The 13,769-nt window shown below is 47.6% G+C and overlaps 1 protein-coding gene across 1 annotated transcript in view; it reads left to right on the top strand.

The window, feature by feature from the left end:
* The window catches only part of BCL2L13 (BCL2 like 13), a 423,025-nt gene that overhangs the window by 228,851 nt on the left and 180,405 nt on the right, over positions 1-13,769 (top strand). The window contains exon 4 of the mRNA XM_078673632.1: positions 1,010-1,166. Within this exon, the coding sequence (XP_078529758.1) occupies positions 1,010-1,166 (157 nt within the window). The remainder of the gene's footprint in view (positions 1-1,009; positions 1,167-13,769) is intronic.

Genomic DNA, 13,769 nt, shown 5'->3' with positions numbered 1-13,769 from the left:
CACCCCTGCTGGTTCCCGAAACAAGAAGAGAGGGGATGCATTGGTGCCCAACGTTGCTCCCTGCTTCCTGTCTACTCCCGCCCCAAAACAGGGTGCAGGCACCCCTACCCTGACCAGTGGCATCATCCCTTCTACTCTCCCACCACCGACCCTGCTTACAGGCCTACACCAAGGTTTGCTGTAATTCAGTTCTCTCCTTGGTGCTAATGCACCTAAAAATGTGCAGTGAACAACAAGTTGCATATGTGAATATACTGACTGACTCCCACCGTCGCCCCCACCTTCCTACTACCAGCACCAGTGCACAAGTCCCCCCCCCCAAAAAAGTGGGGGGACTAACCAAGTTAGTTAGTTTGCATGTGACATCATGGCGCGTGCCACCAAAGCACATGATTCCACGAAGCGTGGCATTTCACGTGGGATCACAGGAAGTGATCGCTCCGAAAGTGACATCAGATATGAAGACCTAACACATGTTTATCAGGTATATTATAAGTACATTTAAGCGCATTATGAGATTTAACAAATTCGATTTTGCTTTCGGCTTGTGCCAAAATAAGTGGTGCAATCCCAACGCAAAATCTGGGCCTCAATTAATAACCTTCTTTTTCAAAGTCTTGCCACAAAGAAATTGGCAACAAGGAGTTGCATGGCAGAAAATCTCTATTGCTTAATTGGTCACACATTTTGTTTTTTATGGAATCTATGACTCCATATTCACAAATGCGGAGGCAAGCAAATTATAGTATACTGGGACGAGATTCTAGACTAACCCAGGGACACACCTGAGGGGGGTGATTTGAAGGCAGTTATGAGGAAGACGTGTTATTAACTAAAATTAAGTCAAACTAGGGAAGAGCTTGCCCTCTATGTTTTTATAGCTTTGTGATGTTTGTGTACTTTACTGCCACTTTTGCTGTAATATTTATCCCACTCCTCCAGAGAATTCATATGGGCCTGAGATGAAAAGTAAATTGGTGTCCACTTTAACCTCTGTTTGAATTTTCAGCCTTCAGCAGAACTGGTTTTGACTGCCACACCTCTCCTGTATTCAGCCCTGCCAGTCCTGAGAGTTCAATAGAAGATTGCCTTGCAAACTTTGGAGACCGCGTCTCACTTGAGCTGAAGGAACCACTGGACCACGCTCTGCAGTGTCTGCTTAGCAGGTGAGCCAAAGTTAGTGTGTGAAGCCTGTGGAAGTAGAATATCTTTATTCCAAGCCTAGACTTCGTACTTTCCTCCTTTTGTAAGCTTCCTCTTAGTTTCTTGAATTAATTTCATTTTTATGCAGCAGTTAGAGTTTAGGAGTAGAAGTAGTGCTTGCCTTTGTCTAGGTAGAATAGCTTTAAACGGACCTGAAAGCCATTAGCAGTAACTACATTCTTACATAGATTCTAGAGCCCATTCTTGCGTCTCCTTCATTTCCCTTAAATCTTTTTGCAGTCCACTGTTCTAATGCTGTGTTAACTTGTATCTAAACCACCAGTTCATCTTTAGGATTTCTGCATGGCATTGGACAACCTTCCCCATTGAACACTTCTCATCTTGATAGTTGTCTGGATGTTGTGGATGTTGTACTGCCATGCCAGAGGGAGGCTAATGCTTTCCTTGTCTCTGTATTTTAGGTACCCAGATGTTGCTAAACGTGCACATCTGCTATGAGGCCCTGGCCACTTTTTCATAATGGGAATATACTCCTCTACCACAGCACGTGCTTCTGCCCTTAAAAATGAGAGGCTAATGACCAGAATGGGGGCCTGATAGTAGAGCATAGAGGAAGCTAGCACAAAAAACGTGTTCTCCATGTGAGTTGTCTTTTTGTATTTTTTTCCCAATGGTCTTTGTATGGATTTCGACCATGTAGTGCATGACCCATATCTACATTCCATTTAGCAGAGCCAATGCATGGTTAGGGTTACCTGTTTGGCAGTGGTTTAGATACGCCTGACTCCAGGTAGGAGTATAGTGTTTTTAGACAGGCAACATCCTTGTTCTACAAAGCACCGAGAAGAAAGTCATCCACCGGCTAGAGATGTAACCAACTGTGATAGACTGTTGAATATATTCACACACCCTCTCCACCTGTTAATTTTTTTGCTGTATGTCGGTTATTTTGATATCGGAACCAAATGTGAGTTTGTCTCTTCATTAACCATCCTACTAACTTTACAACCTCAAATCATAAATTGGTGGAAGGAATGCTTGAATAAATCTCAACCACTAGTAATCGCTCTGAGCCTTGTTCAGCCTCTTGTTTGCCCACTGTTCCATGCAAGACATAGACCAGCCATATGCAGTCAGTTTTGTTCCTGCATGAACAGGAGCAGTCCATCCAGGATTTCCAGGCCCTGTCCCCTCCAGGCAGTAGCACAAGAAACCCCAGACTAATTTCGGCATATAGCACACCAAGCACGAGACTCGCGTCTGGAATAAACCAATGCACTGCAACACAGTTCCGAGGGATAGCTAAGTGGCTGAGATAATTCAAGCATTAGCTCAGCCTTTGTAATTTGCTGGTAGTCTGCTCCTTTTTAAATAATGTGCTTTCAAATGATTTTTTAATTTATTTTATTTCCTAAATTAGAGAAAGGGATAGTTAGTTGTTGTCAGATGTTTTTTTCAAAATTAACCGCTTCGCCGCGCACAAGATTTCCCCGCTGTGTGGGCGAATTCCACGCATTATTATTATTATTATATTTGGGTTTGTATAGCGCACAGATACCCAGGGGTTTCCCGGCGCTGATAGAGGAACAAGAAGCAGGGAGACACAAGATGGAAGAAGATCAAACAGAGAAAAGCCAAGTTTTCAGGCCTTTCCTGAATTTCAGGTGGCAAGTTTCAAAACGCAAAGAGATGGGGAGTGTGTTCCATTGTGATGGCGCCAGATAGGAGAAGGAGCGACCACCAACTCTGGTGCGTTTGAAACGGGGCACGGAGAAGGTGCCGAGAGAGGAGGATCTGAGGGTGCGCACTGGACAGTACGGTTGAACCAGAGTGGAAAGATAGGAGGGGGAATTGCCTGTTTTAATCCGATGCATATAACAAAGGGCTTTGAATTTTGCTCTTGATTCAATGCGCAGCCAATGAAGGCTGCGCAGGGAAGCGCTGACAGAGGCAGTTCTGGGCAGATTACAGAGCAGACGAGCTGCCATATTTTGCACCACCTGTAATTTACGTGTTACCTCCTTGCTAGCCCCAAGGAGGAGCACGTTACCGTAGTCCAACCTGGAGGTTATTAAAGCCTGGACCACAGTTTTTTGGGTGTCTGGCGGAAGCATCCATGCAATTTTTCTCAGCCACCGCAAGATATTGGTGCAGGTGGCTGAGACTTTCACAACATGCTGTTTCATGGACAGTTGGTTATCAAATGTAACTCCCAGGTTGCGAGCCTTGGTGGATGGAACTGGCAGGGGACCCATTTGCTGAGGCCAGTGCTTAGGGCCCCAGAGAGAGGTGTCAGAACCGAATAGAAGAAGTTCGGTTTTATCGCCGTTTAATTTTAATTTATTGGTCTGCATCCAATTGGCGATATTAGTGAGTCCAGATTGGAGAGATGAGTTGGGGTCGTGTTTATTGGAGGAGAGAGAAAAAATGATTTGGGTGTCGTCCGCATATGAAAATATAGAAAGACCAGATTGTTCTGCCAGAGAGGCGAGAGGGCTAACATAGATATTAAAGAAAAGGGGACTTAAGATAGAACCTTGGGGTACACCGTGTGGGGACGGAAGGGCAGTGGAGGCAGAAGTGGAAGAAAAAACCTGAAAAGTGCGTGCGGACAGAAAGCTAGCGATCCAGGCTAGAGCAGTGCCATGGATACCAGCGGCCTTTAGGGTGGAGAGGAGGATGTCATGGGAGACGGTATCTAACGCGGCGCTTAAATCCAACAGGATAAGCGCCACCGTCTCCCCTCTGTCCACCTGCTGTCTGATAGCCTCTGTGACACCTAAAAGGGTCGATTCTGTAGAGAATCCAGCCCTGAAACCAGATTGGGATGGGTGTAGGAATTTCGTGTCCTCAATATGTGAGGAGAGGCAGAGGTTGATGTGTTTTTCTAATACCTTGGACAGGCCAGGGAGAAGAGATATGGGTCGGAAATTAGAGGGGTTGTTGGGATCGGCGTTAGTTTTTTTTAGAAGAGGAACCACCATAGCGTGTTTCCAAGCTGCAGGAACGATGGCTTCCGACAAAGATGCATTCAGAAGGGCTAGGATAGGTGAAAGAACGGAAGTGTCAAGGGTGTTTAGAATTTGAGGGGGCATGGCATCAAGTGGGGAGCCAGATTTGATTTTAGCCATGAGTTTACAAAAGAGTTCTAAAGAGATCGGATCCCATTTGTCAATGGAAGTGTGAGGGACAAGGGAGGCAGTAGTATCCAGAGGAAAAGTAGTCTCAGGGTCTGTACTGTGAGGGTTGTCCAGTGCTCGAGGGGAGGCATCAAAACCGGCATAAATGCGGTCTATTTTCTCCGTGAAAAATTCGGCCAGTGTATTACATTGGGCAGTGTCCAAACAAGGGGCTTTTGGCGAGTTTGATTGACCAGAAAGTTCTTGGACTGCTTTGAAAAGAGCTTTTGGGCGGTTTTGGGCTGATAGAATAGAGATATTTACATAGTTTGCCCTGGCAGATTTGCACAGGGAGTGGTAGTGTCGAAGTTCCATTTTGTAAATTTCTTTATCATTAGAGGAGTACTCAGATCTCCATATGCGTTCAAGTTTCTTGCACTTGGATTTGGCGCATTTGAGTTGGTCATTAAACCAGGGGGCAGGGGGATGGGTAAAGTTTTGTTTTCCATTTCGGACTGGAAGACAGATGTCAATGGCTGAGGAAAGCCATGTGTTAATTAAACTTTCATCTTTGGTGGTAATATTATTAGGTAAAGAAGGTAGGGTTGAGACAAGATGGCCATTCAGTTGTGGCAGATTGAGTTTTTTCCAATTCCTATTAGGTCTGAGGGTCTGGATGTGAACTGGTGGACCAACAGTAGCACTGATCGAGATGTTAAATTCGACAATGAAGTGGTCAGACCAAATAATAGGTTTGGGAGGGGGGCAGGTAATGATATCGAGGTTCGAAAAGATGGGGTCAAGTAGATTACCTGCCTTGTGTGTCGGACCAGAATTGTGAAGATATAGATTAAGAGCGGCTAAATCTTGAAGAAGATGTGTACAGATAGGGCAGAGAGTGTTGTTGAAATGAATGTTGAGATCGCCAAGGAGAAGAAAGTTCGAGGTTTGCATCAGTAGAGGCGCTATGTTTTCCGATAAAGAAGAGGCCCATGTGCCAGCAGCGCCCGGAGGACGATAGAGTAAGACGCCCGACAGGGTGTAGTTAGGATTCAATAATAGTTTAAAATAACCAGCTTCGCAGTTAGGTATGGCTAAATCCTCCCACTTACATGAGTATGTCCGTTTGTATATGATGGCAATGCCACCACCTTCCTTACCTAATCTGTTGCGGCTTACATAGGTGTAGTTGTTAGGGAGGGCAGTGGCAATCTCCGGTCCCGTACAGTCGGTCAGCCAGGTTTCTGTCAAGAACAGGGCCGCCGGACTGTCGGAAACCAAGAGATCAAAAACGTCCCTCTTATGCTTAGGCAAGGACCTACAATTCAGACTCAGAAAAGAAAATACGGTGGGACCATGTGCAGGGGAGGGGAGTACTTGACACAGGGATGGCTTCCAAAACAAAGAACTGGGGATGTGAATCATTGAAGGTACAGAGATTAATGTCAGGGAGCAAACCTGGCAAGATGTAGGGGCGTCCATAGCCCGTAGACAGTGGCAGATGTTGTTTATAGGGGGACGTAGACATCGCAAGGCATGGCTAGAATAGTGAAGCCTGGGATTGGTGAGGCGCGGAGCAGGGGAGATGGCCCCTGGTCCCGTCTGGTCGCGGACGGGCGCAGACGGGCTTAACTTAGGCGCAACTTCGGCGCGAAGTCGGCGCTCCCGCTGCGCCCGTCCGCTGCGCCTCCGCCACTCCCCCATGCTAAATAGTCCACTATAGAGGGTGGCTAGTCCAATCACCTTCCCCGTAGCGCTGAGGGCGGAAGTGCCGCTTCCAGGGACTCGCCGCTCTAGCGGCACAAGCCGAGGCGGATCGAGTCCGGGCGGGATCACAACACAGACAAATCTCTTAGTCAGATTTTTCGTCACACACAGAATGCAATTTTAAAAAACATGTCAGCTTTAAAATATCCGCATTTCTTAGGAGCGGAATCGCGTGGCAGCCTGCGCTGCTTCTCAGTCCCTAACTGTGCCTGGTCACGATCACGTGACTTAAATAACCTATGGAGGGCCACGGGGCGAGGGCGGCTAGTCCAATCACCTTCCCCGTAGCGCTGAGGGCGGAAGTGCCGCTTCCAGGGACTCGCCGCTCTAGCGGCACAAGCCGAGGCGGATCGAGTCCGGGCGGGATCACAACACAGACAAATCTCTTAGTCAGATTTTTCGTCACACACAGAATGCAATTTTAAAAAACATGTCAGCTTTAAAATATCCGCATTTCTTAGGAGCGGAATCGCGTGGCAGCCTGCGCTGCTTCTCAGTCTCTAACTGTGCCTGGTCACGATCACGTGACTTAAATAACCTATGGAGGGCCACGGGGCGAGGGCGGCTAGTCCAATCACCTTCCCCGTAGCGCTGAGGGCGGAAGTGCCGCTTCCAGGGACTCGCCGCTCTAGCGGCACAAGCCGAGGCGGATCGAGTCCGGGCGGGATCACAACACAGACAAATCTCTTAGTCAGATTTTTCGTCACACACAGAATGCAATTTTAAAAAACATGTCAGCTTTAAAATATCCGCATTTCTTAGGAGCGGAATCGCGTGGCAGCCTGCGCTGCTTCTCAGTCTCTAACCGCATGAGCAGATCGCACGCACACGCCCACCGTGACGTTGGACAGCCGGGGGCCATCCGACGCATGGAAGAGGTTAACTTTATACTTGAACAACAAACTCAGTAAACAACAACAGTATGGAATGTTTCAGTTCTAGTAAGGACATAGAGGTGAGGATTATGCATTTATCTATCCATTTGTTTTCTACTCCCAGCACTTCAAAGTTTAGCTATGAACAACATGGAACCTCTTCAAAATACATTTTCTTTAACCATGAAATGGTGTCCTCTATGATAACGAAAACACCCCTCACGTAGGGCACTCCTTAATATCAAGCATCTCTAAGAATATGTTGTCTTTTAGTGTTCGTATGACTGTCGAGATTTTTAAAAGCATATGGTAGTGCATTCCTGCTAATGCCAATTAGTGGGCAGTCTTGTCCGTCGGGACCCACTCCAAGGACTTGAGATGCTAAAGATCCTAAGTTTCCAACATGTCCTAAATATGGCTTGAATCCGTGACGGGGGCCTTAAGGTAATTGTTGCCCTCAATTGGATGCCAAGGCCGGCTGGGTCGCTGCTCCTTCTCAGATGCCTCAGAGTTTCTAGAGCGGTCTAAGTGAATCTCGAACCCTGCTAAGTACTGAGGCTAGGCCCTTTGAGATGTTTCATCTTGTAAGTGCACATCCGCTTTGCCTCCTCCCCTGACCTGGCTGGAGGCTAGCCATGTACCTGCGGTACTCGGTGACCGAGAATCCACCAACGGAAAATCTATCTGGCCTGTTGCCAGTTCCTATTTTGCTGGTGGGGCGGCTAAAAGTGGGTTGAAGCTAAAGGGGTGTATGGGACAGGCACAATAAAATTACACTGGCAATAGTGCAGGATCCACCCCAGACACACGTGCTGTATTTTACTGTTGCATTTTAACATTACACAAAAGAATATGAGCCCAAAGTCCCGGCCAAATTTATCTGAAAAGAGAGCATGAAGAAAAGAGGACGAGACAATCTGAGAATGGTTTGATAATATGGACTTTGTTATGTGATGTTTTTAGGTCTCTCCTAGCTTTGCAGCACCCATGCACTGCTCGCTCTGCGAGGGCTATTGTGATCGAGGAGATTTCAGAAGGGGACTTGAATCCCTGCCCATTATTTTCATTGGCTCGCGTCAGCGTTTATGCTAAATGCAGGCTTCCCATTGAAAAGGATGCTTTTTGGTTACAGCCCTGTCTCCCGTTTGGACGGCCCATCCGGACTGGGTTGTCTGCTTCACGGCTGTCGTGAAGCAATTCCTTATCTATAGGGGCGTGTAGTGGCGGGTCATGTTTATCCAGTATTGGGGTATCTTTCATAGATTCACATGCCTGAATCATTCCCCGTCGTCGAGGCCGGAGTCCCACGGTAAAAATATATACAATAGCAGTGCCTAAAAATATCTTGTAGTAGGCTGGAAAAGCCTAAAGGCCTAACTAGGCCTCAAAATTTAGCAGCCTATCTACATCATTATGTAAAAAGACCTGAAAAAGTAGCCCCAGCCAATTAGCTGTCCTCACCCTCTAGAACCTTCCCAGCCCAGGCAGTTCTCCTCCGATTTTCACCGCACTTCGTGTGTAAGGGAGTCTTCCTGAGTGCCTACTCAGTTTTTGGGCTTTTTTGACTTTTTTCCTCAAAAATGTCTGAAAAGAACGCTCTTTTCAAGGCTTATGGAACCTGCTATAAGAAGAGGGTCCATGTGGATGACCAGCACTCTGACTGCATTTATTGTCTGCACCCCTCACATGTTGTGACGGACTGTAGAATTTGCCGTACCTTCCCTCCAAAAACTCTCAGGGATAGGGAGGCAAGGGTTCTTTTGTGGTTGAAATCTTCTTCCACTGATGATGAGGACAAGGCCTCTACCTCCAGCAAGAGAGCCAGATCCAGGGAAAGCTCTTCTCCTGAGAGAAAGAAAAAACTTAAATCCTCTCAGAGAGCCTCAGAACCCTCAAAGAGTGCATCTTCTCCTCGATGACAACTGTGAGTACAGCCCAGGCTAAAACTGTTTCTCTGGTGTCTGCTCATACTACTACTTTTACTTCTACTTCTACAACTTCTTCTACGGTCACCACTTCAGCTATTACCTCACCTCTGATGTCTATAAAGATTTTGTCATCACCTGTGAAGTCTTCGACGACGAAAACCAAGTTACCGACTGTCCCGTCGTCGGCGACTCCGTCGTCTGCCAAGACTTCCGGCCCGTCGACGACAATCCCGTCGACGAAACCATCATCGTCATCGACGAAGGTCTCGTCGACGAAGACGCCAACGACGCTCTCGTCGACGGACGCGTCGACCAAGAAACCGTCGACGAAGACACCATCGAAGGCCTCGTCGACTAAGGCCTCGTCAACGAAGACACCATCGACGGCCTCGTCGACGAAGGACTCGTCGGCGAGGACGCCATCGACGACGATGTCGACGAAGGACTCGTCGACGAAGACGCCATCGACGAATACGTCGACGAAGGGTTCGTCGACGAAGACACCATTGACGACCTCGTCGACGGCAAAATCATTAGTTTCGTCAGCGGACAAGCAATCAACGGTTCCGTCTACGGAGCATCTGATACCAATGGCTACATCGTCATCGACTACGACGACAGCAGTTGCATCTGCTCATCTGTTGCCCAGTTCTACACCTAAGAAAGTCCAATATACGCATTTTCAAATGAGAACATATCATCGAGATTATTCCCACATTTCTCCACTCTTACCATCACACCTTTTGGAGACATATGTGGAGGAAGATTCAGATGACGGTGAAGATGATGAGGGTCCTTTTGGGATTGCCCGTCACCCGTCTCAGTTAAATATCAAATATCAGGAGGACGATGATGATGATGACCATGCTCATTATGCGCATGAGGATTTGTCGACACCTTATCAGTCACCCCATGCCAGGCCTCATCTATCAGAGGACACTACTCACCTGCCATCTACTTTAATTCAGGATTTACAAGCAATGTTGGCCGACTATCACCAGAGATTTCCTCCAACTCCGGTTGCACCTGTGGTGCCGGCTACCCCAGTTAATTTGCCAAAGCCTCCGTCACCGCGGGCATCATTGTCCCCAAGACAGGATACTGATCCTGCACCTCAACATGACACGGATACTTCTTCTCATGATGACGATGATGGCAGGGAAGAGGGTGAATTGCCAGATAATACACCTATAGATCCATGGGAGGATTATGTCATCCCTATGCCTTCACCGCCTGCGCCCCGCCCTTCAGATTCTCCACCTGAGGATATTGGCGGATTTCACAATATTATGCAACGTGCAGCTAATAGATTTGAATTGACCGTCACAGTGGAGCAGTCTGACTGCTTTTTGCATGACTTTAAAGAGGGATATCGCAGAGTTACCAGGGCTATCCCCATTATTGAATATATATGGAAGGAGGGCCTCAACATCATGAAAACGCCTGCTTCCATTCCCGCAGTCCTTCCACGAATAGACAAAAAGTATCGAGCACCATCGGATACTCCATCTTGTTTAATAGGTCATCCTCGCCCAGACTCTGTCATATCCCAGGCTGCACAGCAGAAGTCCAAGAATCCTTCTGTTCCCATTTCAACACCACCTGACAAGGAAGGCAGGAGACTGGATGCCATTGGAAAGAAGTTCTCTGCAAATGCAGCTGCCTCCATTAAAGCTGCTAACTCGTTAGCTATTCTGGCCCATTACGATAGGCAGATGTGGTCCGATCTGTCTGAATACCTTGATTTGATCCCTGAGGATCATCAACAAGAGGTGCGCAGGATCGTACTGGAGGGAGAAAGGGCAGCTTCGGAAATCCTTGATTGCGCCCTTGATATTTCGAACACCCACTTCAGACAATTGGCAGGAGCAGCAGTACTTAGGCGTCAAGGTTGGCTCCGGGCTACCACCTTCAGGCCTGAAGTCCAAACAAAAATCTTGGACATGGCGTACGATGGAGATTCACTTTTTGGAAAACATCGATGACGCTTTGCTGGCAATAAAGACAGATACAGAGACAGCTAAATCCCTTGGTACCCTGCAATACAAGAGGGGGTCCTTTAGAGGAGCAAGAGGCCGTGGTTACTCCTCCAGGGGGAACTATTCCAACCAGCAAAATCACCAATACCAATCTCAGTACAAACAACCGTACTATCAAACCTCTTACAGGCAGCCTGCCTCTGGATCTTTCTCTCGTCAAGGAGGGAGACGACGCCCGAACAATCAAGGGCATGATTCCAACAAGCGCCAATGAGCTTTGCCGGACGTCAGCCGTTCATCCTCGCCTTCCCGTGGGCGCCAAAATTTCCGCCTTTTACCAACAATGGCGGACAATAACTTCGGATCAGTGGGACCTGGATCTTGTCAGAAATGGACACACTCTGGAGTTTTTACAGAAGCCACCAACAACGCCGCCCAGGGGTCCCCCTCCCCCTCGTCTTCACTTACTCTTCAAAGAAGCCTTAAAGATGCTACACAAGAATGCGATAGAAAGAGTTCCTCCTTCTCAGAAAGGGAAAGGATTTTATTCTCGCTTCTTCCTCGTAGAGAAAACTTCAGAAGAGTGGCGTCCAATACTGGATCTGCGCAAAATCAACAAATATCTAAAGAAACAGAGTTTTCGAATGGTAACGTTGACGGACATTCTGAATTGTCTCAACAAAGGGGACTTTATGGCTTCTCTGGATCTGCAAGACGCCTACTTCCACATCCCTATTCACCCAAAACACCGCAAATACCTAAGGTTTCAAGTGGCTGGCGTCCACTTTCAGTTCAAAGTTCTTCCATTTGGCCTCAAATCGGCCCCCAGAATCTTCACCAAATGTTTAGCCCCAGTGGCAGCAATGTTGAGGTCCCAGGGAGTACAAGTTTTTCCATACCTCGACGATTGGCTGTTAAAAGGACCTTCGAAAAACTCCTCAATGGAAGCGGTCAGGAGTTCCCTCTCCCTCTTCTCGAATCTGGGTCTGACTCTCAATTCGAAGAAATCTCAGCTTCAACCTCGTCAGGAGTTGACCTTTCTAGGGGCGGTCTTGAACACATGCCAGTGCAAGGCGTTCTTGACTCAGGAGCGGCAGAACAAACTAGTAAATCTAGCAAAACAAATATTTGCATGAAGGTCACTTTCAGTTCGGACATTTGCTTCCCTTCTAGGGATGTGCTCCTCTGCAATCAGCCTCATCCCTATGGCGAGACTCAGAATGAGACCGTTACAGGAGGAGTTACTTCGCCAGTGGAGGCAAGTCGACGGATCGTTCGACGACCGCATCAAAGTAACTACCAAAATGAAGCAAGCCCTTCTTTGGTGGTCGAAGGCGCACAATTCGTCACCAGGCCTCACCTTTCTCCAACACATTCCAAAGTTCACCCTAACTACAGACGCTTCCATGGAAGGTTGGGGAGGTCACCTTCAGGACCTTCAGATCCAGGGACGATGGTCTCGTCAGTACCGGCAGAAACACATCAACAGCCTAGAGCTGAGAGCCATTTTTCTGTCCCTGCACGCCTTCCTTCCAAGGATTGCGAATTCGTCCGTGCTGGTGCGTACGGACAATACCACCAGCATGTACTATATCAACAAACAGGGAGGAACAAAATCTCTTTCCCTGTCGCTGGAGGCTCAGGAGATGTGGGAATGGGCCCTACGCCACGGCATATCCCTCAGAGCGGAACATGTGCAAGGCGTCCAGAACTCTCTAGCCGACAACCTCAGCAGAGCTTTCACGGGCTGTCACGAATGGGAGCTCGAACAACATCAAGTAGAGAAGATCTTTCAAACATGGGGAACACCGACGCTGGATTTGTTCGCCACGCAGCAGAACAGCAAATGCCTGTTTTATGCCAGCAGGTTTCCTCAACAGGGGTCAAGGGGAAATGCCCTTTTGATGAGATGGTCCGGATTATTTGCGTACGCTTATCCTCCGATTCCGATCATCCCGAGGGTACTGCAAAAGATGAACTGGGAACATTGCACTCTCATCCTCATTGCTCCCTGTTGGCCAAGGCAGTTTTGGTTTCAGGAGCTCCTTCTGCTATCTCAGCAGCCTCCACTTCGTCTCAACCCGACAGTGTCAATGTTAACAAGGGAGGGAGTCCAGATCCAACATCCGGATCCTCAATCACTGCACTTGCACGCTTGGCTCCTGACTTCCTAGAGTTCAAGGATCTTAACATCTCCTCAGACTGCAGGGCGATCTTATCGCAAGCCCGTGCTCAAAGTACCATCAAGACCTATCGTTTTAAGTGGAAACGATTCTGCTCATGGTGTGAAGAAAATAATGTTCATCCACTTCAAGCTCCCCCTGAAGCCATCCTTCCAGATCTGCTGTCTTTGGCTAGGGCTGGACTGGTGTTTTGATCCATTAAGGTGCATCTGGCAGGGATCTCCAGGTTCAGGAAGAGTTCCAACAAACCATCCTTATGTTCGTCATCTTTGATCAAGCAATTCCTTAAGGGGCTATTCCGAGCTTTTCCACCAGTTCGTCCTCCTCCTCCTGAGTGGGATCTTAATATTGTTCTTTCTCAACTTCTAAAACGACCTTTTGAACCTATTCACAAGGCGGATCTAAAGTTTTTAACTTGGAAAGTGGCTATCTTACTGGCTCTCACTTCAGCCCGCAGAGTCCGTGAGATACAGGCCTTCACTATTACACCGCCTTTCTTACAATTCTCCAAAGACTTTGTGACGCTTAGAACTAACCCAAAATTCATTCCAAAAGTACCAACTCAATTCCACATCAATCAACCGGTCAAACTCAAGACTTTTTTCCCGGATCCTACCACTTCACCGGAGAAGGTTTTACATTCTCTGGATGTGAAACGGTGCCTGAAGTTTTATCTTCAAAAAACAAAGGACATCCGCAAATCTAATCAACTTTTTGTTGCTTATGGTCGAGCCACCTTGGGTCAAGCTGTAAC

The sequence above is a fragment of the Lissotriton helveticus genome, chromosome 1_1 (assembly GCF_964261635.1).
Source record: "Lissotriton helveticus chromosome 1_1, aLisHel1.1, whole genome shotgun sequence".
Lineage (NCBI taxonomy): Eukaryota > Metazoa > Chordata > Amphibia > Caudata > Salamandridae > Lissotriton > Lissotriton helveticus.
This window is presented reverse-complemented; position numbering and strand designations above follow the sequence as displayed.